The sequence below is a fragment of the Epargyreus clarus genome, unplaced genomic scaffold, assembly GCF_041222505.1.
Source record: "Epargyreus clarus isolate Ecla_fem2 unplaced genomic scaffold, WU_Ecla_fem_2.2 ptg000033l, whole genome shotgun sequence".
In the NCBI taxonomy this organism is placed as follows: Eukaryota; Metazoa; Arthropoda; class Insecta; order Lepidoptera; family Hesperiidae; genus Epargyreus; species Epargyreus clarus.
In genome coordinates this window covers 1,576,645-1,599,661 of record NW_027332238.1, presented here as the reverse complement: position 1 = coordinate 1,599,661, position 23,017 = coordinate 1,576,645, and the positions used below count along the sequence as shown (strand labels likewise).

Below are 23,017 nucleotides of genomic sequence, written 5' to 3'. Positions count from 1 at the left end.
TAATTATTGCTTGTATTGATTGCTACCTTATCTAAAATTGCTACACCTGAGGACTAAGCTGGAACGCCTCGGATAAGTATGTCTCCCTTACCACACTTCAAACCAGAACACAGCAGCGCTTAACACTGTTGCTTTTAGGTATAGGAGTGGCGGGTGGCGGTGGTGCCGCCGGAGTCGGACCACAAAGGGTTCTGCCACCTTCAAATCTACGTAGTTAAAATTTTTTAATATTTTATTACCAATATCACTATAAAAATTGTTTTCTAAATTTTTTCAGTTAACCAGATGCCATTTTCTAATGCGGAGAATTGTAAAAATTATCGTGAACGAAAAAAAAAAACTCAAATTCTCTTTCAAAAATACATTCGACACAAAAATGTAATGCTGAATATTGTCGGATGTACAGGCTATGGAAACAAATGCCAGAATGTGGACCATCACCTCTGCCTGGTTCGTATAAAATACAGTTAAATCTTATATATAAAATTCTCGTGTCACAATGTTAGTTACCGTACTCCTCCGAAACGGTTTTACCGATTTTCACCAAATTTTATATTCATATTCAGTAGGTCTGAGAATCGGCTACTATCTATTTTTCATACCGCTAAGTGATAAGGGTTGTTCACCCTTAACATTTTTTTATTTATATAGCTAGTAATATATAATATAGGAGCATACGAGCAAGTGGTTCATCTGAACATCACAATGGTGGACATCTACAATCAACCATAGATAAGATTAAATAAATAAATAAACGCTTTTTACACTCACAGCCCCACACTAGGATTCCCGGTGCAGTGGGTGCCATGAACACACATAGAATACACAAACACCCAGACCCAGAAACAGAAATCTAAATTCATCATTTAGATATCTGTCTGGCTGGGGATCGAACCCAGGACCCTTTGCGCATCAGACCGGTATGGTGACCCCTTCGCCACGCGGGTTGTCTAATTACATTAATATAGTCCGTGTCAAACTGCTAGTCCTCTCTGACGTTGTTGCGCACAGGTGTAGTCATACAATGTGCTATGGTGACGCGATTCATTTCTATATTTAGAGCGGACTAGTAGTTTTACACCAATGTTACCTGAGATGCGCCACTACCCCAGAGGACTAAGCTGTAATGTAGAAAAGTATGTCTCTCTTACCACAGTTTTAGGTAGAAACAAGTGTATAGCTATACTTAGCCACTTATTTGGTGGACTGCATGCTCATGTTTCTTCTATATTACAAAAAATACAGTGTCAATTTGAAGGTGGTAGAACCCTTTGTGGTTCGACTCCGGCGGCACCACCGCCACACCTATTTCTGCCTAATAACAGCAGTGTTACGCGCTGCTGTGTTCCGGTTTGAAGGGTGTGGTAAGGGAGACATACTTTTCCGAGGCGTTCCAGCTTAGTCCTCAGGGGTAGCGGCGCATCTGTGGCCGACCTCAGGTAGGAATATCTATCCTATCTGGGGTTGATTACAGATGTCCATGGGTGGCAGGAGCCACTTACCATCAGGTGGACTGCAAGCTCGTCTGCTACTCCTATATTAATAAAAAAATTGTGTCTTCAAGTCATGATGTAACAGTTATTTGCCTGACTGTATTAATGTATCATTTATGTACCTAGTTTACCAAATCAAATGTTTTTTTTTTACAGAATCTCCAGTACAAGTTATACATGACCCTATTCCATTAGTAGAACTTCCTAAAGAGATGTTGGAGGTAACAGTACCCAGTGTGCACACAAAGGGTCCTGTGGAAGTGATGATAAAGGAGGAGCCCATAGATATCCACATGGAGACAGTGGGGGCACTGCGCGGGACTGATGCTTGTGTCAAGAAGGAGACAGCACACCATGAAGGTGATGTTAATGTAATTCCCGATAGCAGCAGTTTGCAGGTTAATATTTTAAAGTTATTCCCTGTTTTACGTTTACGTTCAAGTATTTTTTTCTCGAACTTCGACAATCACATTCTCACATGCACGCTCTCTTATGCACACGCACACATGTACAAAATTACATGAAGCCATGTATGCCCTCATACGCACACGTGTACATCTTCACACTAATATCCAAAAGACCTAAGTGGCTACTGGCGACCTTGAACATTTTTAATGAACCCCAGATAAGATTAAGTTCATACCTGAAGTCAGCCACAGTTACATTTCTACCCGCAAGGATTACTGATACCAACCATAATTGGTGGTATGGCAAGTCCCTTAAACAAGAACACAGCAGCTCTTAGCACTGCTGTTGACAGTGGCAGACTAAGGTCGTCGAAGGCCCGGGGCAGAAATATTAAGGCCTTCTGGTGGTAGTCTGTCAGACACCGCTAACCAAACAATCCGTCATGAATTATTTTCATCGTGGTAGAACATCTTTATTTACTAAAAAAACACATTTGGTTTAGGGCTAGTATGCGCTGCGTGTAAGTGGTCGAACATTTATTTTATTTGTTTCTTTTATAGATGTCCGACCAAGAGGATCGCTGTGGGTCTGTTAAACGTGACTCTGAGGGAAAGTTTATTAATTTACTTGGCGCTGAAGAAATTGAAGAATGGCTACAGCAGTTACGAGAGGAGAAAGATTTTAGTGACGTAGACGGTTCAGTCGAAGATACAGAATATGAGATTGAAGATGGAGAGGTAAGAAAAAATCAAATACAGCAATTCGAGGAATCTGAAAGTGACAGTAATCATCGTGAAGATGATACAGGTAACACACCACTCGAAGCAGAAAGGACAGAGAAATGTGGTGAAGCTATTTCACACTATATTGGCTAAAACGGATTTTTGTGGTCTAAAACTCCAGTGAATCATACAACAGAAATCCAGAAGATAGAACATGTATCTCAACCAACTGAAGAACTTGCTTTACACAGCTTTGTGGAGCTCTGGTCGAAGATATTTGACCCTGAAATGATAACAAATGTTGTTCAGTACACGAATGAAAAGTTGGGAATGTATCGACAAAAATTTCAGAATACAGACAGACAGGAGCTGAAAGAAACTACGCACACTGAAATACGGAGTTTGATTGGTCTACTGTACTATACGTCTGTGTTGAAATGTAATAGTGTGGATGCAAACTGTTTGTTTGCCACAGATGGCACGGGTCATGAGATCTTTCGTTGTGTCATGTCAAAATATAGATTTTATACTCTCATCAACTGTTTGAGATTCGATAACGCGAATAACCGCGCAGAGCGTTTGAAATCTGATCCTTTAGCAGCAGTATCATGGCTTTTTGACAAATTTGTAGCGAATTCTAAGAACAGCTACAATTTGGGACCGAATGCTTGTGTCGATGCGATGGTTATACCATTTAGAGGTCGGTGTAAGTTTATCGTCAACATGCCCAAGTCTGCCAAATACGGTCTAAAAGTTGTTATTTTAGCCGACTCTGATACACATTACGTTTATAACGCTTATATTTATTGTGGGAAAGGTTCAGATGGTAAAGATCTTTCGGTAGAAGAAAAAAAACTCAGTGCTCCAACACAATCCGTTCTTCGGGTATCAAAACCGATCGAAAATAGCAATAGAAACATAACTGCTCATAAATTTAGCTCCATGCAATTAATGGAGATTCTAAAGGCCAAAAATTTAACTTTCTTGGGAACACTCGATAGGAACACGCGAGAAATTCCACCAGAATTTCAGGCAAATAAAACCCGGGAAGCAGGGAGTTACTTGTATGGTTTTAGCAAAGATTACACACTACTATCTTACGTGCCCAAAAGACATAAAGCAGTAATATTGATTTCATCATCCCACCATGTCGCAAGTATTGATGAGGCGACACAAAAACCAATGATGATTCTTGATTACCATTCGAAGGTTTTTGATATCGACAAAGTATGTGCCCTTTACTCATGCGCTCGCAAAACTCGTCGTTGGCCACTGGCAATCTTTTACAGACTTTTAGATCTTTCAGCGCTGAATAGCTTTGTTTTGTATCGACACTGTGTAGACGCTAAACTAAGGAGAGGAGACTTCACTTTATCATTGGCACGGGACTTAGTCCTCCCTGCATTAAAAGAAAGAGTTTATAATAACCGACTTCCAAGAGAATTGCGTGTGACGATACAAAGAGTTCTGGGCAATGATTTGCCGCAGCCCCAAACGCAGCCTGAGGGACCATCAGGAAGAAAGTTGTGCAGTATTTGTCCCAGTAGGCTTAAAAGACAAACTAGATTTTCGTGCTGCGCATGTAAAAAGCCAATTTGTCTTCGTTTGCGGTCGTGTGCCTCGCAACTATGTGAAGATTGTAAATTTTAGTTAGTTTTTTATAAAAGTTGAAACTTGACTGATTTGTACCTTTAGTTTAGGTACAATTTTTACCACGCTTTTATTAGCTTGTCCTGTATGTATGTATGTAACGGAATCTTTGAACACGATTTTTACCCACTTTGAACGGTCCGATTAATTTAAAATTTTGAATACTTGTTAAGAACCGATGACAATACATGATTTAAATAATTCTGTCCAGTTCTCATCAGGATTGTCAGGATTAACGATTTTCCTTGTACGTACGTACGTACGTTTTTAATTTTTAAATTATTATTATTTTAATTTAAGTATCATATGATCTCAACAATTTTCCTGTTGTAGTTCTTAAAATATATGATAATTAAAATAAAAAAAGTATTTTAGTTTTGTTATTTACACCTCGTGTAAAAATTTGTTAAAATTATTTATATTTATACAGAATAAATAGTACATAGTTTAATTTTATTCACAATTTTATCATAGAATTTTATCTAAATTAAGAAACTATACAAATATTTACAGTATCATATAAAAAAAACAATTATAAACAAAAAATATGTATATTATCAATAAAAAATACAAAATAAATATTTAGTTTAATTTATAAGCCTCCATATTTAATATTTTTCTTATACATATAATAAATATAGGCGTATTTAATTTTACGTCTGTCGGACTACGCCTCAGTTATATTAACAATAGATTCACGTCAGCCACAGGTTAAAGTTGATTTTGATTTTAAAAAATTACAAGAATGTAGAACCAAATGTATCCCAAAGTTACGTAAGGGAATTTCTGTGTACTAGAAATTGTAAATTTCAATTTTAAGCATTTGTAATTCAATACATTGAGTATTAAAATAATAGACGTAAGTTAAGTAAGATTCTAAAGTTTAATATTTAGTTAAATATTTTATACTTGATAATTTATGATGTTATAGAACTTAAGAAAGTAATAATAAAATGTTAAAAATAATTGTGGCAGAGTAATTTTTAAACTGTGGTGCGGTGAGGCGCGGTGCGGCGTGGCGGGAGAAATGGAGTTTTGGCGGGAAGCTAATTGTCATAATCGTCATTGTTATAAAGTATTTATGAAAATAAATCATCTTCCTCTAAATGTTTCTTTTATTATGATACACTCAAGAAATATAGCTTTATATAATACATTTATGTCATTTCATGAATCCAAAAAACTACATCTTTATGTGTGAGATATGACGTCATTCGCTCCTTAGCGTTTCAAATATCCATCTGCACTTAAAACTTTTATTTTATTGAGAAAAATATAAATCCCAAAATTTATAAGAAATTCGGGTTATTTTTTTTATACTTTCCACATATTTTTTCACTAAAACAATTCTTTACTAAGACTTTAATTCCAGGGGAAAGGATTGAACAGAATACAACATCTTTCATAAAACTTAATTTATTGCTTTGGTTTAATACTTTAGTTCAATCAGACTTATTTTCGAACTATTAGACGACAAATAATTATTAATAATAATATAACGAAGATAAATTGTCTATTATTTACAGCTTAAATTAAATACTATTCGTATTTAAGTAGTTATTGAAGTCTAGTCCGACAAACTTTTCTTTGCGTTTTTCGAAAAAAAAATATTTGTATTTTTTTTATAATACAGGAGTAGCAGACGAGCATGCAGTCCACCTGATGTTAAGTGGCTACTGCCGCCCATGGACATCTGTAATCAACCCCAGATAGGATTAGATATTCCTACCTGAGGTCGACCACAAATGCGCCACTACCCCTGTGGACTAAGCTGGAATGCCTTAGATAAGTATGTTTTCCTTACCACACTTCAAACCAGAACACAGCAGCGCTTAACACTATTGTTAATAGGCAGAAATAGCTGTGACGGTAATGCCGCCGGAGTGAATTTGTTGGCTCATGAGTGATTTTTAACTTCTCCAAATAAAAAGTTTTAAATTTTATGTAAATTTAACAAAAACAAAACCACACATTGTGGTATTTGTCAATAAAATTAATAATTCGTCACATTATTATTAAACATTCGAAATAGTTTAAATATGGACAAATACAATCGTTAAAATTTCCCACTTCTAAGGTAGTTTTGACAAGCTGGCAACATTATGATTTTCTCGGACTATAGTTGTGTTACCTCTTGTCGAATTTTCCTCCAGAATTCAAATAAACCTCTATATTGTTCCTCCCCCTCCCACTCACTCCCAGATTTCAGAAACAGATCAAGTAGGGTTGAAGACAGTCGTTTTTCAAACTGCTCTACGAAAGTTTGTTCTGTCGATGTCGACACCTTTGTCAAGTCAATATTTTTTACATCAAAAGGAAACAGTCCAGCGTTTTTAAAACTATCTTTGATTGTATCCGCTTTGAGACATTTTTCAAAACATTTCTGTACTTCATTTCCAAAATCTGCACGTGCCAATTTAGCGACTTTATTTCTCAATTTAAATTCTTCTACAATATTCTTCCACATGGTTTCAATATGTCGAAAAACGCTGTTCAGCGGTTGTAATTCGGTCTGTGTCGGCAATGCCACTAATAAAATGCCTTTTTCTTTACAAAAACGACTTAATTCTAGCGAAATTTGTGATGTCTGATCCATGAATACAACTACAGGCATTTTTATTTCGTTCTCTAGTAACCATTTATAAAAAACATTCGTGATATAATCATAAAATGTGTCTTCATTCATCCAGCCGGACTCCGTATGTCCTGCAGACCAAGTTGACGGTATATTTCGAAGTAGGTCCTCGGGGACAACCCGTTTATATGGGTATAGGACCATAGACGGAGCTATAACACCACCGGCAGACACATTAACAAGAATACTTAGGCAATCTTTATCCACATTGCTATCCATATGTCTGCTTTGTTTTTTTAAAACAACTTCTTCATCTTTAGGATTTAGATAGAAGCCAATTTCCTCACAACTATATACTCTACATCCCTCTTCGAGGACCTCCAAGAGATCATTCGTAAAGAAACTTTTGATTGTATCAAACCAAATACGTAGGTCGTCTTCAGTTATCTTCATTGGCACCGTCTGTGCCATAATATTAGCAACAGTCGAGTGTCTCGATATGAAACTAGAAAGCCAATGTTTTCCAGGAATACCATCTTTAAACGGAGTTGGTCGGTTCAGATTTTCCACAACCTTCGTAACACCTCGTCTCAACTGATCTCTTGTCACTATAAACCCATGTTTTCCTAGATAATTGATCCAGTCTACAATGTCACCCTCTTCCTCCTTAGTGAGGATAGTCTTCCGGCCCGGTGCATCACTGCAGTACCTTCTAGATCTTTTATCTCGTAATGTTGTCGCAGGAATATTATAATATTTGGATACTTTATATATACTGCAGCCATTGTTTATTGCTGCGATAGCTTCCTGGAGATTTTCTTCCGTATACCTCTTTTTGTATTCCCTACAATAATATTAAGAATTTTAATAATACGTAACTTAAAAATATTATATCAGTTTTTTTTTTTAACTTTTAGCAGACTTGCATGCAGTATATCCCATAGTAGTAACCAGCTACCCCTGAGGACTAAGCTGGAACGCCTCGAAAAGGTATGTCTCCCTTACCACACCCTTCAAACCAGAACACAGCAGCGCCTAACACTGCTGTTATTAGGTAGAAATATGTTGGCTTGTAAATAAATAAATTAAAAAAGATAGATGTGACAGTGGTGCCGCCAGAGTTATACCATAGACGGTTCTAGTACCATTAGTAAAGTAATAATAACGTACCTAATTTTACAGGTTGATTACAGGTACGGATGTTATCTTATCCGGGGTTAATTACAGATGTCCATACGGCAGTAGCCACATACCATCAGGTGGACATGCTCATCTGCAACTTCTATATTATAAAACGCTTTGACTACAACATACCTTTTCTTCTTATTGTCAATGGCTCTCCCATTACTCTGCCCATTGCTAGTAACTGTGCCATTATTGTCGCAGCTGTTACTGCCATCCTCATTAACCAATGGTCCGGTAGCTTCAAATTCATCTGATTCACTGATTGATGTTCTTGCTTTATCATCTTTATTCTGAAAGAATTTAAATAAATCAAATCGTTTTTTTTAATTCAAAATAAGTTCTTTACAGACCACTTTTTTAATGTCAACACCTACCACCACTTCACAAGGTGTTTCGTTATGGAGAAATGGTGAAACGAACTCCATAACACAAGTTTTAAAGAAATGTTTATTTAAAACTAAACCTAAATAGTCATTATTGTCCCACTGCTGGGCATGGGTGTACTCTCAGAATAAGAGGTGTTTGAAGGTAGAACCCTCTGAGGTTTCACTCCGGCAGCACCACGTCCACACCTATTCCTGCATAATAACGGCAGTATAGCGCTGCTGTGTTCTGGTTTGAAGGGTGTGATAAGGGCGACATACTTTCCCGAGGCATTCCAGCTTAGTCCTCAGGGGTAGCGGCGCATGTGTGATCGACTTCAGATAGGAATATCTAATTCTATCTGGGGTTGATTATAGATGTCCATAGACAGCAGCCACTAAGCATCAGGTGGACTGCATCCTCGTCTGTTCTCCTGTTTGGCAAAGGGAGATCTCCCGCCAGGCTAGGTGATCATGCCCGGGGAGCGGCTGTGCTCCGACAGTCTCAGTTCGGAGCTTGTATATATGCCAGATATTTAGAAAACTTCGATAGCGTGATTCAGAATACTCGTGGCGCCATCTCTTGACGAGTAGCGGGAGGTCGCCACACTGTATTATAAGCAGCAGCACTTAAAATTGGTGTTATTGTGCAGAAATAGGTGTGGCGGTGGTGCCGCCGGAGTCAAACCACAAAGGGTTCTACCACCTTAAAAGATTATAAAGTAACATAGGCTCCTTATACTTTCCCGATTTAAAACCGAACCGAAACCGATTTAAAATACCGCGCAAAACAAACACCATGGAATCTTAAGAGTATTTACATTTTTAAATACGTGTGTAACCGTGGAACTCTGCTCATCTTTAATTTTTAAACGTAAATGACACCGTTGGCACAAATTGCAGTGTGTAAAATCTAAATTCTGTTGAGAAATATATTGGATGCAACTTCTTTTCCAACGCCATTCAGATTTTCGAAAATAGCGTTCTGAACGACCGGTTAGTGTTTGTCGTCGCGGCATTTTGCAGTAACATTGAACTAAATAAATAAATTGCTGTCTGTTTTATAAACATATAATTTAAAATTAGAATAGTTTTAAATTTAAATTTGGAAGACAACAGAACACAGAACAGATCTGACACTTGACAGCGACAGAATACAGATACCTAAAAAGTTTGTCGCAATGACAGTTCCCTTTTTTCGTCGTGAAATGCCAAGCAATGCAAAACATACAGCCATTAATATTTTACCTCATTAATTTAAAATACGAATACATACACCCATGTTAATATCTTACTTGGTACTAGCTACTAGCCACGAAACGTCTAACGTTGAGCGATCATGCGATAAAAGCCAAGTGGTTGAAACTCAGCCTCTTTTTTTTTATTTCTTTTTTTTTTATTAGTTGATAGGCATGCGCTTGGCCTCGATCTCGCCTGATGGTAAGCTTCGATGAGGCCTAAGATGTGCCACGCTTGCCTAGAAGTAGCCTATTCACTCTTGACTTGAAGACTCCTAGATTATAAGTGTCGGGAAACAGAGAAGCCGGCAGGGCATTCCACTCCTTGGCAGTTCGTATTAGAAAAGACGAGGCAAAACGCTTCGTACGAACCAAAGGAAGGTCGACTTGATAGGGGTGGTAGCCTGCCGTGCGTCTGGACGTCCGAAGATAGAATGGGGCTGGGGGAACTCACCTCTCTATTTGAAGGTCCGAGGTTTGAGTCCCAGACACCTCTACTTTATCAAAGGTTAATTTATCGGTCAAAGAAAACATTGTGAGGAAACCTACATACCTGAGAATCCAAAAAAAAAAGAGTTCTTAAAGGTATGTGAAGTCTACCAATACGTACTTGTCCAGCGCGGTGGACTATGACTTAATACTTCACTTTGAGAGGAGACCCGTGTCCAGCAGTGGGACAGTGATGCGTTGAATATATACATGCGCTCAAAAACATTATTAGGATGATATTTTTTTTATAATATAGTGACTACTGCCGCCCATGGACATCTGTAATCAACCCCAGATAGGTTTAGATATTCCTACCTGAGGTCGGCCACAGATGCGCCGCTACCCCTGAGGACTAAGCTGGAACGCCTCGGAAGAGTATGCCTCCCTTTCCACACCCTTCAAACCGGAACACAGCAGCGCCTAACACTGCTGTTATTAGGTAGAAATAGGTGTGGCGGTGGTGCCGCCGGAGTCGAACCACAAAGCGTTCTACCATCTTCCAATCATAATTAAAAATAGGATCATAATTAAAAAGGAAATAATGTATCATACCGATTTCTTCGTCCTTCGCTGAATTAAACAGCACTCTTCTCTGTGCAATTTCATCTTCCTAAATATTCCCGTGAAACCACATTTACACATGTACTTTGCTAATCTGTAACAAATAATTATAAATTAATTATGTTGAAGGTAGAACCCTCTGCGGTTCGACTCCGGCGGCACCACCGCCACACCTATTTCTGTTATAACAGGGGTGTTAAGCGCTTGTGTTCTGGTTTGAAGGTGGTAAGGTAGACAGTTTTCAGAGTTCCAGTTTAGTCCTCAGGGGTAGTGGCGCATTTGTGGCAGACTTCAGGTAGGATTCTAATCTCATCTGGGGTTGATTACATATATGAATCGTATCAGGTAAAACCCGTTTTTTATAGTATTGATTACTGTAGTATAGTCCGCGTAAAACTGCTAGTCCGCTCTGAACATAGAAATGAATTGCGTCGCCATAGTAAATTGTGTGATTACCTGCTCGCAACAAACTGCTAGTCCGTTCTGAAGTTGTTGCGAGCAGGTAGTCATACAATTTGCTATGGCGACGCGATTCATTTCTATATTCAGAGCGGACTAGCAGTTTTACGCGGACTATACAAAACTTGTGAGAGTCAAAAAATAAAACATTATTTTAAGTGTCTTATATATTTTATTTCGAATAATTTATATTACAATTTATATACAAAAATTATCACAGTAAAGTATAAAATACAATACAAATCGGTCCACAACATTTCCTAAACGCGGATAGGTATGTCTTTACCACACCCTTCCACCCAACAGAAATAGGTGTGGCGGTGGTGCCGCCGGAGTCGAACCACAAAGGGTTCTCCAATGGAGACTACAGTCGTGTAGACCCGACGGGTCTTCGGTCCAGGGGAGCACAGTCCATGTACCACAGTCTCCCAGATCCTCATGAAAGTTACTATCAGGTCATCATCACTCTGACCAACGCTTTGATCGCGTCCTGTAACATATATTACATAGTCACAATGTAGCTGAGTTGCATGAACATTTTTTTCCTTCTTTATTTCACACTTTTACAACTTAACGATAATATTCAATAAAGTAGTTCAATAGCATGTAATAGGAAACATCTTACCCTCCAGGTCTAACATAAACTATTGCGATAATAATATTATCGAAAATAATTAAACGCTTTCTACACTCACAGCCCCACACTAGGATTCCCTGCGTCGTGGGTGCCATGGACACACACATAGACAAATGCACAAACACCCAGACCCAGAAACAGAAATCTAAATTCATCATTTAGATATCTGTCTGACCGGGGATCGAACCCGGTACCCTTTGCGCGTCAAACCGGTATGGTAACCGCTCCGCCACGCGGGTCGTCAAATAATTGACAGTGACAATTGTCAAAGGTTACATTGTCTTGTTAGGAGCGAGTAATCTTTACTAATCTATGATATAAATAAATATTTTGTATGTAATATCTTACATTGGAAGATGTTCAGTATTTTGCTTCTGTATTTTGCGGTTTCAATTTTTTTCTTTCGCGATATTCTTTCGATCTTTGTGCAGCCGTTTTGGGTGTCTTTTTAATTTTCGGATTCTTTAGTTTCTGTCTGTAGTAATATGCTTTGAATCTTTCTCTATCGGTTTTAGGTTTTTTAAATAATTGTAATTGGTCTCCCTCATAACATTCATCAGATCTATTTATTTTCTGTAATTTCTGTTTCACACGATATTCTTTACATTTTTGCGCATTTGTTTTCTTTTGTGATCTTTTATCTTGTACTTTAGTAGTCGATACTTCAGTTGATTTGCTATATAAGTAAAAAATAAAAAATGTATGTATATATACAGGGTGAACTTTTCAAACGGGCCTTCAGGGCCAAATCCGAAACTATAAGGATTAGCGAAATATGCTGAAAGGAGTTACGAGGCCGATTTTGATAAAAACAAAAACTGCATCATTAGTTTTTTAAAATATCTTATTCCTTAGCCGGGAATCGAACGAGTTCATTTTGAAAAAAAAATACACCCCGTATATTATTCCAGTATCTGATAGGGTCGCTTATAAGGATCAAATTCTGGGAAGTAATGATAAATGACAAAGTAAAGGAAAAGCCTCAATTTTAAGAGATTACATATTTTTTCATATTAATTTGGCAGTTAGGTTCGCGCCATTCATCATTTTAAACATTTCGTGTATTAACAATTTTTTTGGCTCAATGTTTCAAATCATTTGAAAGCGGACGTTTTGTTCTCCAAGAATTTATATTTTTATGTCCGACTTAGTTAAGGTTATTTTAAGGACCATTATAATAGTATTAGTATTATCGTATGAAATAGGGTATAATGTCTGTATGACATTGATACTTACCAACTTCATCAGCAATATCTTCGACTTCTAATGAATCACTTTCACAATCCATTGTTTATTTTTAAAAATAACTAAAACTACACACACACGAACACGACAACACAATGTACACATACACAGCAGACTTGTCACTGTCAAGAGAGAGAGAGAGAGAGAGAGAACGAATAAGTCGAATCCTATACTCGGCCTGCCCCCTCTCCGAGCGCTACACACTATAGCAAAAGTGTCGTGAGGACTTTTCGTGACGCTCGCCTTACCCTTACCCAGCGTACCGCGCGATAAGGAACTTCGTTCCAATATGGTATTTTATTTATTTGTGTAATAATTTGGATACGAGAGCTACGTTCCCACGCCAAGCTCATCAAATTAATACTGGATGTCAATCGATAAAAAGTATGAAGGTAACGACACTATTACGCACAGATACACATATCAATTTTGGTAATGCGTTTAAACTGACATTGTGTATCTTTGACATCCTATATCTATGGTCGAATCCTATACTCGGCCTGCCCCCTCTCCGACCGCTACGCACTACGCAAAAGTGTCGTGAGGACTTTTCGTGACGCTCGCCTTACCCTTACCCATCGTACCGCGCGATAAGGAACTTCGTTCCGATAAAAGTGGTTTAATTTAATCAAATTTCCTATGTTTACCCCCCTCCCCCAAATCCCATGCTGCGATAGCACCTTTTTTTTATAATATAAGGGTAGCAGACGAGCGTGCAGTCCACCTGATAGTAAGTGGCTGCTGCCGCCAATGGACATCTGTAATCAACCTCAGATAGGATTAGATGTTCCTACCTGAGGTCGGCCACAGATGCGCCGCTACCCCTGAGGACTTAGCTGGAACGCCTCGGACAAGTCTGTCTCCCTTACCACACCCTTCAAACCGGAACACAGCAGCGCCTAACACTGCTGTTATTAGGTAGAAATAGGTGTGGCGTTGGTGCCGCCGGAGTCGAACCACAAAGGGTTCTACCACCTACAAATGTGTGTTGTCTTTTACCTTGCAAGTCGGCATGAAGCCGCCTTCTCGAAGCTCATTGGAATATCCGCATACAGTCGTCATGCCAATATTTAAATTGTCATCATCAGTGTAGTTCGCAGTGGGATAATATTGGAATGCCAAGCGATTGTATGCCAATGATGTTCGTGTGCTCACGCGTTGTCTCTGCGAATACACCTGTTGCTGGGTTGCATGTCTTGTGCGGCGGCCGATGTTCGCTCGTCGTCGTCTCGGCATTTTGGACTATGGACAGACCATGGACATGGTGAATTTAACCTCAAATGCACGATCCACATAATTTACACAGTTCAATTTACCACCTTAAAAACAAATGGCTGAAGTTGAATAAAAATTTGCACAATACGCGTGATTGATTCGATGGTTTCCAATTGAACTCTTAGGAAACAAATACTCAGATTCACAATCTCAAAGTGAACACAATACCGGACTACCGGTTTTAAGTTAGCGTTTGAAAGAACGTGCGCATAATAAATGTCACATGAAATTAACTGAGTTACTGAGACTGAGCTAGAGTAAAATGAGTAGCTGTCAAACAATGAAATATGAAATATGTTTATTTTTGTATAGGCCAACGGCGGCACTTACAAATTGTCAGTTACAATATTTTCTTAAACTACTACCGGATCGGAACGCGACCTCTACTGAGAAGATCCGGTAAGAAACTCAGTGGGTTTGTCTTTTTTAATTTTAAAAATAATTATTCTCTTTTTAATTTTTTTTTTAAATGCCATTATTTTTACATATAATTAATAAAGCATTAGCTCCAGTATCTTGCTTTACATTTATCTAAAAAAAAAGAAGTTTGTTCAGCAAGATACGCTACACTTTAACATTTTCTTAATTAACTAATAATTATGTTATTGATCAGTCCCAAGCTGTTTTATCATTAATATAATCAGAAATTTTATAATAAGCTTTACGACTAAGTGTGCTTTTGATAATAACTTTAAATTTATTAATTGACAAATTTCTGATTTTGATGGGCAGTTTATTATAAAAACGTATACATTGACCCACAAAAGAATTACTTATTTTGTGGAGACGAGTAACATGTGTAGAAAGGTTAAGTTTGTTCCTTGTATTTACATTATGCGTGTCACACCGTTTTACAAATTTATCAATATTTTTCCTTACATAAATTAGGTTTTCATATATGTATTGGGATATAACAGTTAGAATATTTATTTCTTTAAATAGTTCTTTTAGTGAAGCTCTTGGAGGCAGGCTGTAGATAGCTCGTATAGCTCTCTTTTGCAATATAAATATATCATTTAGGTGTGACGAGCACCCCCATAGCAATATACCATAAGTCATAATGCTATGAAAGTAACTAAAATAAACTATTCTAGCTGTTTCTACATCTGTTAGAAGTCTAATTTTTTTAACAGCATATGCCGCCGAACTGAGTCTACCCGACAATTTATCTATGTGGCAGCCCCATTGCAATTTGGCGTCAATAGTAACACCTAGGAAAACAGTTGACTCCACGGGATCCAAAACCGTTCCATTTAATAACACATTGGTTTCAACATGCTTCACGTTGGGTAACGAGAACTTGATACATTTAGTTTTCTTCTCATTAAGAAGAAGATTATTTATGTTGAACCAATGGATAACTTTCGAGAGAGCATTATTTACTTCGTCATAATTATTTAATTGTCTTTTAATCTTAAATAAAAGTGAAGTGTCATCAGCAAACAATACAATCTCGTGATTATTCCCTACATAGTAGGGCAAGTCATTTATATAAATTAAAAACAGAAATGGACCGAGTATTGAACCCTGCGGCACGCCCATTGTAACAGAAGCACCGGGCGATTTTGTACCATTTACATCAACCTTCTGAATTCTATTATTTAAGTAAGAAGTCAAAAGGTTGAGAGCCTTGTTCCTGATTCCGTAGTGGTGTAATTTCCTGACCAGTGTCTCATGGTGGACACAATCAAAGGCCTTAGATAAATCACAAAACACACCAAGGGCATCACGCGAATCATCCCAGGCCTCATAAATATGTTTTAACAATTCAATCCCTGCATCTACAGTAGAGCGATTCCTTCTAAAACCAAATTGGTTGTCATGAAGTATTTTGTTTTTATTAAAATACTTCAGCAGTTCATTTAAAACAATTTTTTCAAAAATTTTACTTAATGTTGGTAGAATAGAAATTGGCCGAAAATTGGTTGGATCAGTATTACATCCCGATTTAAATAAGGGAATCACTCTACTTTGTTTCATAAGGTCAGGAAAAACACCACAAGTAACACAAGCATTGAACACAGAAGCCAAGTGCGGTGCAATAAGGCCGATAATGGAAGAAACGGCTTTAACGGAGAGCCCCCATAGATCTGCAGTTTTCTTAGAATCAAGACTATTGAAGGCATTAATGATATCATTCGCATTAACAACTGAAAATTCAAATCCTGTGTTACATTCATTTACACTTTGTTTAAGCATGTTTTCAGCGGAAATAGGAGATGATTTCAGAGTTTTAGTTGTTAAAATAGGCATGTTAGTAAAGAAATTCTCAAACTCTGATGCCACCTCTAGATCCCCTTTTACATCAATATTATTTATTTTTAAAGTATAGTCTTGCTGATATGTCAAATTCTTATTAGTTTCACTATTAATAATATTCCACGTTGTTTTAATTTTATTTGATGATTTTTTAATCTTATTTCTTAAATATAGAGACTTAGCACAGGAACAGGCCATCTTAAATATTTTAGAATATTTTTTTACATATTCCTTAAATTTAACATTATGATTATAAGATCTCTCATAGTATAATTCATATAATTTTTGTCTACTTTTGAAAATACCTTTAGTTGCCCATTCACTAAATTTGGCAGTGTCACTTATAGTTATCGGTTTAAAAACTTTGCCAAATTCACCACTGATCAGATTAAACATAGAATTATATAATACATCAGGGTCACCGTGTACAGGCAAAAAAGGAATTTTTTGAGCCAAATTGCTTTTAAATAGTTCAAGGCGGTTATTATTTATAGGAACAAACTTAATTTCCTTTTTTTGGACTTTCTTATCACGCAATGTATCACGCACCGGCACCATCTAGTTAAAATGAAACGTACTTATTTTCGTGAGGGATACTCACACACCTCGTACTGGCGCCGTTGTAGTACATGCTATGTATCAGAGATGGCGCTGTATGTGAAAAATGACTTTTTCTGTTTTCCTGCTTTTCTCTTGAAATTTTTCCTGATTTGTTTTGCTATAAACCTCACGGAGCCCCAGACCTTTCCAACGAATGCAAAACCGTGGAAATTGGATCGTGCGTTCTGGAGTTATAGCGTCAGGAAGGAAAACCCGACTTATTATAAGTATTATAGACTAGCTGACCCGGCAAATTTTGTACCGCCTAAAAATCTATTTATCAAATATATTTCATATAAAATACAGCCTATGTTACTCGTGGATAATGTAGCTTACGAATGGTGAAAGAATTTTTAATATCGGTCCAGTAGTTTTTGAGCCTATTCATTACAATCAAACAAAGTTTTCCTCTTTATAATATTAGTATAGAAGTATAGATAAAAATATTAACCTGCAAACTGCTGCTGTCTGGAATTACATTACCATCACCTTCATGGTGTACTGTCTCCTTCTTGACACAAGCATCAGTCCCGCGCAGTGCCCCCACTGTCTCCATGTGGATATCTATGGGCTCCTCCTTTATCATCACATCCACAGCAGCTTTTGTGGGCACTGTTACCTCCAACATGTCTTTAGGAGGTTCCACCAATGGAATAGGATCATATATAACTTGTACTGGAGTTTCTGGAATAAACAGCATGGTATTGAAGTGGTATGCAAGCATGGTATTTTGGAACCCTTCATTCAGTATATCCCTTACTGAATGAAGGGTTCCAAAATATTGTTTTTTATAATATAATTTTATTTTTTTTGGGAAACATATAACACTTATATATATGTTATAAATAGGGCACATATCAGTAAAGATTCCACCAATATACATTAAAACGATTGGTAAGAGTGTTATGAGGCAATACAAAGAAATTTAGAAATAAATTATCAAACATTGTATCGATTTAGCAAACAACCATGCAGTGAAGGTGGTAGAACTCCTTGTGGTTCGACTCCGGCGGCACCACCGCCACACCTATTTCTGCCTAATAACAGCAGTGTTAGGCACTGCTGTGTTCCGGTTTGAAGGGTGCGGTAAGGTTATATATATACTTATCCATACTTTTCCGAGACATTCCAGCTTAGTCCCCAAGGGTAGCGGCGCATCTGTGGCCGACCTTCGGTAGAAAAATCTAATTTTATCTGAGGTTGATTACAGATGTCCATTGGCGGCAGTAGCCACATACCATCAGGTGGACAAAAAAAGTCAACCTTATGATAGGAAGCTACTGCTGTCCATACATAATCAACCAAAGATTATATTAAATTCCTATCTGAGAAAGGCAAATTACTTACTTTCAACTTTTAGGCTTGTTTCAGGTATTTCGATTTTTACAGATGTTTCCATGTCTTCAGGTATCTGCAAGAAATTCATTATTAAATATTTTATCATTTATAACATACTTTATAGAAAGGAGCTTCTATATTTAACTTTTATATATGTACTAGCTGACCCGGCAAACGTTGTGTTGCCATATAAATCATCATCATCCTAAACCCATTACTGTCCCACTGCTGGGCACGGGTCTCCTCTCAGAATGAGAAGGATTAGGCCATAGTCCAACCGCGCTGGACAAGTGCGTATTGGTAGACTTCACATACCTTTGCCTTTTTTTATATAATACTCTCAGGTATACAGGTTTCCTCACGATGTTTTCCTTCACCGTTTAGCAAGTGATAATTAATTTCTAATACGCACATAACTTTGAAAAATCAGAGGTGCGTGCCTGGGATTTGAACCTCGGACCCCTCGATCGAGAGGCCGCGTTTCTTAACCACTAGGCTATCACTGCTGTAAAGCTTAGTGGTTGAAATTTAACCTTTCAGGTTAAAACCCAAGCTCACTTAAATATTCAAAATTATGTACATATTTGAATTAGCATTTGCTTAAATAGTCAAGGAAACTTTCGTCAGAAAACCTGCAAGCCTAAAAGTCCAAAAAAAAGAAGTTTTGCAATGGATGTGAAGTTTACAAATTCGCACTAAACCAGGGCACAAACTACGGCCTCTTACTGTGATCAGATTGTTAACAAAACCTTCAAAATTTACATAATTAGCTTCAATAGTTTATCCTCTGTTATGTATAAGCATATACTGTTTGCATATAAAACTTTTCAGGCTACCCATTTATAAAAAAATATCTCAAAGGTATGTGAAGTCTACCAATACGCACTGGGCCAGCACGGTGGACTATGGCCTAATCCTTTTCATTCTGAGAGGAGACCCGTGCCCCACAGTGGGACAGTAATGGGTTGATGGTGATGAGGCTACCCAGTCATAAAAGTACCAAAAAGAAATTTATTTATATACATACCTCTGCTTTCACTGAAACAATATTATCTCCGAGTACAGAATCTTCTTGACACGGTTCTTCAGTCACCACACACACAGGATTTAGTTTCACATAGGAAGGGCTGGTACTCGTGTCATCATCATTTTCAATAATTTGATCCGTGATTACTTTCCTCCGCTGTCTGTAAGCTCGGACCCTTTCTGTAGCCCTTTTTCTTTTTTCCGTCCTATTACGCTCATAGTAGCGTTTACATCTTTCTGCGTTTGTTGTTGGCATATTAGCTAAAACAAAAATAATTTGCTAATTAATAGTTTAAATTTTTTTTTTATGATATAAGAGTAGCAGACGAGCATGCAGTCCACCTGATGGTAAGTGGCTACTGCCGCCCATGTACATCTGTAATCAACCCCAGATAGGATTAGATATTCCTATCTGAGGTCGGCCACAGATGCGCTGCTACCGCTGAGGACTAAGCTGGAACGCCTCGGAAAAGTCTGTCTCCCTTACCGCACCCTTCAAACCGGAACACAGCAGCGGGCACGATTACGATTCTTACGGCGCCAAAATTTGAATGCGGATCCTTATAGATCTCGACGAGACAAGACGAAAAGTAAGAATATTTTTTTTTGATATCTCGCTTAGTTTTCGAGATATCGATATTTAAAAATCGAAAAATAAAAAAAAATATTCTTTTAATGATGTATTTCGATAGATTTTTGGAAAAGAAAACGAAAACAAAGAATAATTTTTTTCGATATCTTGCTTAGTTTTCAAGATATTAATAAATACATTATTAAAAATGTTGGAATTTTATTGAAAAAAAATTGTGAAGATATATTTTATCCTTTATTATGATTATCACTATTATTATGATAATAATAATAAAAAAAAAACCTAACCTAACCTAACCTAACCTAACCAATACCAACTCAAATTTCAATCACCTCTAACTTCGTTGTCCCTTGCCCGATTTCTAATTATTTTATACCATCGTACTCGTCTCAACGATACCTTTTCGCACATACTACTTCCGTTTCTCTCCGTTTTCTAAATTTTTAAATATAATTTTCTCCGTTTTTCAAAAATCAATTTTTGCTATTTCTCATTTTCCTCCGCCGCTTCTTAACGAATTCTCTTCATTTTTCTTCTACCGTATTCTGCACGTCCTCCCCTATCCGGAGATACCAGTCGCACCCGTTTCCGCCGCGCCGTTCCTCGGCAATTTCACTTTTAAAACGCAAAAAATCGAAATTTTCGAATAATTTTTGAGTATCGATATCTCGAAAACTAAGCGAGATATCAAAAAAATTTATTCTTACTTTTCGTCTTGTCTCATCGAAATCTATACGGATCCGCATTCAAATCTTGGCGCCGTAAGAACCGTAATCCCCCCCAGCAGCGTCTAACACTGCTGTTATTAGGTAGAAATAGGTGTGGCGGTGGTGCCGCTGGAGTAGAACCACAAAGAGTTCTTCCACCTTTAAATGTTTAATTTTTATTATATCAAAGTTGCAAATGAACATGCAGTCCACCTGATGGTATATTCCGCGTAAAACTGCTAGTCCGCTCTGAATATAGAAATGAATCGCGTCGCCATAGCAAATTGTATGAATACACCTGCTCGCAACAACTTCAGAGCGGACTAGCAGTTTCACGCGGACTATAAGTGGACTATACTGCTGTATGGACATCTGTAATCAACCCTAGATAAGATTCCATAAGTTAGTCACAGAGCGTCGCTACCTGAGGACTAAGCTGGAACGCCTCAGAAAAGTATGTCTCCCTTACCACACTTCAAACCAGAACGCAGCAGCGCTTAACACTGTTGTTATAACAGAAATAGGTGAGGCTATGTCTCTAAAGTGGAACCATAAAGGATTCTACCATCTTTATAAGAGTTTAAAGCACATAGGCTCACACAGCACAACACAATCACAGAGATTTCATCATTTCACTTAAATAAATAACCTCAAACAAAACAAACATTATTTATAATGAAAAACAAATGAAGTCAAATAAAATATAAATGCAGAAAATTGTTTAAAATAATGTTTATAAACAATACACTTGATATACAATATCGATCGTGGTTGTTTATTATTGCTTTGTCGTATTTAACGATTAAATAATATAGAAATATACTTCGTAAGTACACAATTATACGCACGCACAATAAGTTTCTAACTTTCTATGTAGTTTTATCGAAGAGTTTTACAACTTTTACAGTACTCAAATGCAAGCCTAAGGTACAGTTCCATTCGTTCCATTGGAATACACTGCATAAAATACATTTTATAATCTGTTAGTCAGCGAGCGTAACTTCCCGCGCTAAAAATAAACTCCGATCTGTCCCCAAACGCGCCAAAAGGCCTACGTTCAAATCACACGATGAAATAAAAACTAAAATAAAAAAATGTGAGCCGTCACGGGACGCCTGGCAGATGTGAAACATCGACATTATTTTGTAAAAGTAATATGCAGAAAAGAACGTTGTGATAGGAACTAAATATGTCATAATGATAAAATAAAATATTACGATTTTTTTCCAGATAACGATGACTATTTATTGAATAAACATTTATTTTCATTAAATACAAAAATTTACGAATTTATTTCAAATCGTGACTACTTAATTCGTTTAATCAGTGACTTCGGTATAGTTATTGCGCATGGCGACGCGTCGCCACACCGTACACACTACTGCATATAGACTGTACCACGGCATGCGTCGCCACGCCAGAAATCGGTTTTACGTGCGGCTATAGATGTTTCACATCAAAATTACTTTTGGTTTGTTTATTTTTTCATTGATTGATCGAATTTCGGACACAGACTCGGGCGTTGCTGACGTTGATTGTCTCGGAGTTCTGTTGATTGTCTCTTCTTGCCTGAATCTCTGTACCCCCGACCTGATAAGTTGCGTTCTCGGCCCATCACTATGTCGTCGAGTATCAAAATGAGCCAACGATTCACCGCGGTTCAAGTATTGGTCAACCGCGAACGCGCGGTGCATGCTCCACCAGGGACCCATTATATTATTGCGTATAATCTATGATATTATTTTACTCTTTGCCAGGGACTCATGGCGACTCACAGAACATCTATAGTCCTAACGGAGCAACTAATAATAGTGTATAATCTATGGAATAATAAACGCCTACTAATAAATTAGTAAATCCGAACGAAAGTTTGAACAAGTTTAATTCTTATTGCATCCTGTAGGTCCAGTATTGGGCAATATTATTATACATCAAATCGCATTTTTTTTACTAAAGATAGTTTCTTTACATAGCACTTTTTTAAATATCAATACATCTACTGCCACTTCACAAGGTGTTTCTTTATGGAGACAACTATTCTCAATCAATACTATTCTTCGACTGAACACGAAAACATTGTGCGGTTTGCATTATTGTGCAATATAATTACTCGTTTGAAAACAGAACGTCTTTCAATATTATAATACAATAAAAAAGTATTGTACAATCTTTTTTTAGGTTTATAGTGGCAGCCTT

At 37.3% G+C, this 23,017-nt stretch overlaps 2 protein-coding genes across 3 annotated transcripts; one reads left to right on the top strand and one right to left on the bottom strand.

Moving 5' to 3' along the window:
• The first annotated feature begins 1,653 nt into the window (after window positions 1–1,653).
• LOC140755539 (uncharacterized) lies at window positions 1,654–4,220 on the top strand. Its single transcript, XM_073090821.1, has 2 exons — window positions 1,654–1,891; window positions 2,462–4,220. Exons 1-2 carry the CDS (start codon window positions 1,706–1,708, stop codon window positions 2,774–2,776), a joined length of 501 nt encoding a protein of 166 aa, XP_072946922.1. The 5' UTR covers window positions 1,654–1,705; the 3' UTR covers window positions 2,777–4,220.
• A 1,453-nt stretch (window positions 4,221–5,673) lies between these two features.
• LOC140755444 (uncharacterized) lies at window positions 5,674–12,622 on the bottom strand. 2 transcript variants are annotated; one of them, XM_073090704.1, is made up of 4 exons: window positions 12,128–12,622; window positions 10,675–10,777; window positions 8,163–8,323; window positions 5,674–7,692 (listed from the first exon to the last, which is right to left on the bottom strand). In XM_073090704.1, exons 2-4 carry the CDS (start codon window positions 10,762–10,764, stop codon window positions 6,390–6,392), a joined length of 1,554 nt encoding a protein of 517 aa, XP_072946805.1. In that variant the 5' UTR covers window positions 10,765–10,777; window positions 12,128–12,622; the 3' UTR covers window positions 5,674–6,389. The 2 variants fall into 2 exon arrangements, with proteins under 2 accessions (XP_072946805.1, XP_072946806.1); XM_073090705.1 differs by lacking the exons at window positions 10,675–10,777; window positions 12,128–12,622 and adding an exon at window positions 9,281–9,528.
• Window positions 12,623–23,017: the final 10,395 nt, after the last annotated feature.

Excerpts from the sequence above, each read along its gene's own strand:
- LOC140755539 (XM_073090821.1), top strand. The coding sequence starts at position 1,706 with ATGTTGGAGGTAACAGTACCCAGTGTGCACACAAAGGGTCCTGTGGAA. Across the intron at positions 1,892-2,461 it reads CCGATAGCAGCAGTTTGCAG|ATGTCCGACCAAGAGGATCG; the intron begins GTTAATATTTTA and ends TTTCTTTTATAG.
- LOC140755444 (XM_073090704.1), bottom strand. The coding sequence starts at position 10,764 with ATGTGTAAATGTGGTTTCACGGGAATATTTAGGAAGATGAAATTGCAC. Across the intron at positions 8,324-10,674 it reads AGCGAAGGACGAAGAAATCG|AATAAAGATGATAAAGCAAG; the intron begins GTATGATACATT and ends AAATTCTTTCAG. Across the intron at positions 7,693-8,162 it reads ATTGACAATAAGAAGAAAAG|GGAATACAAAAAGAGGTATA; the intron begins GTATGTTGTAGT and ends ATATTATTGTAG.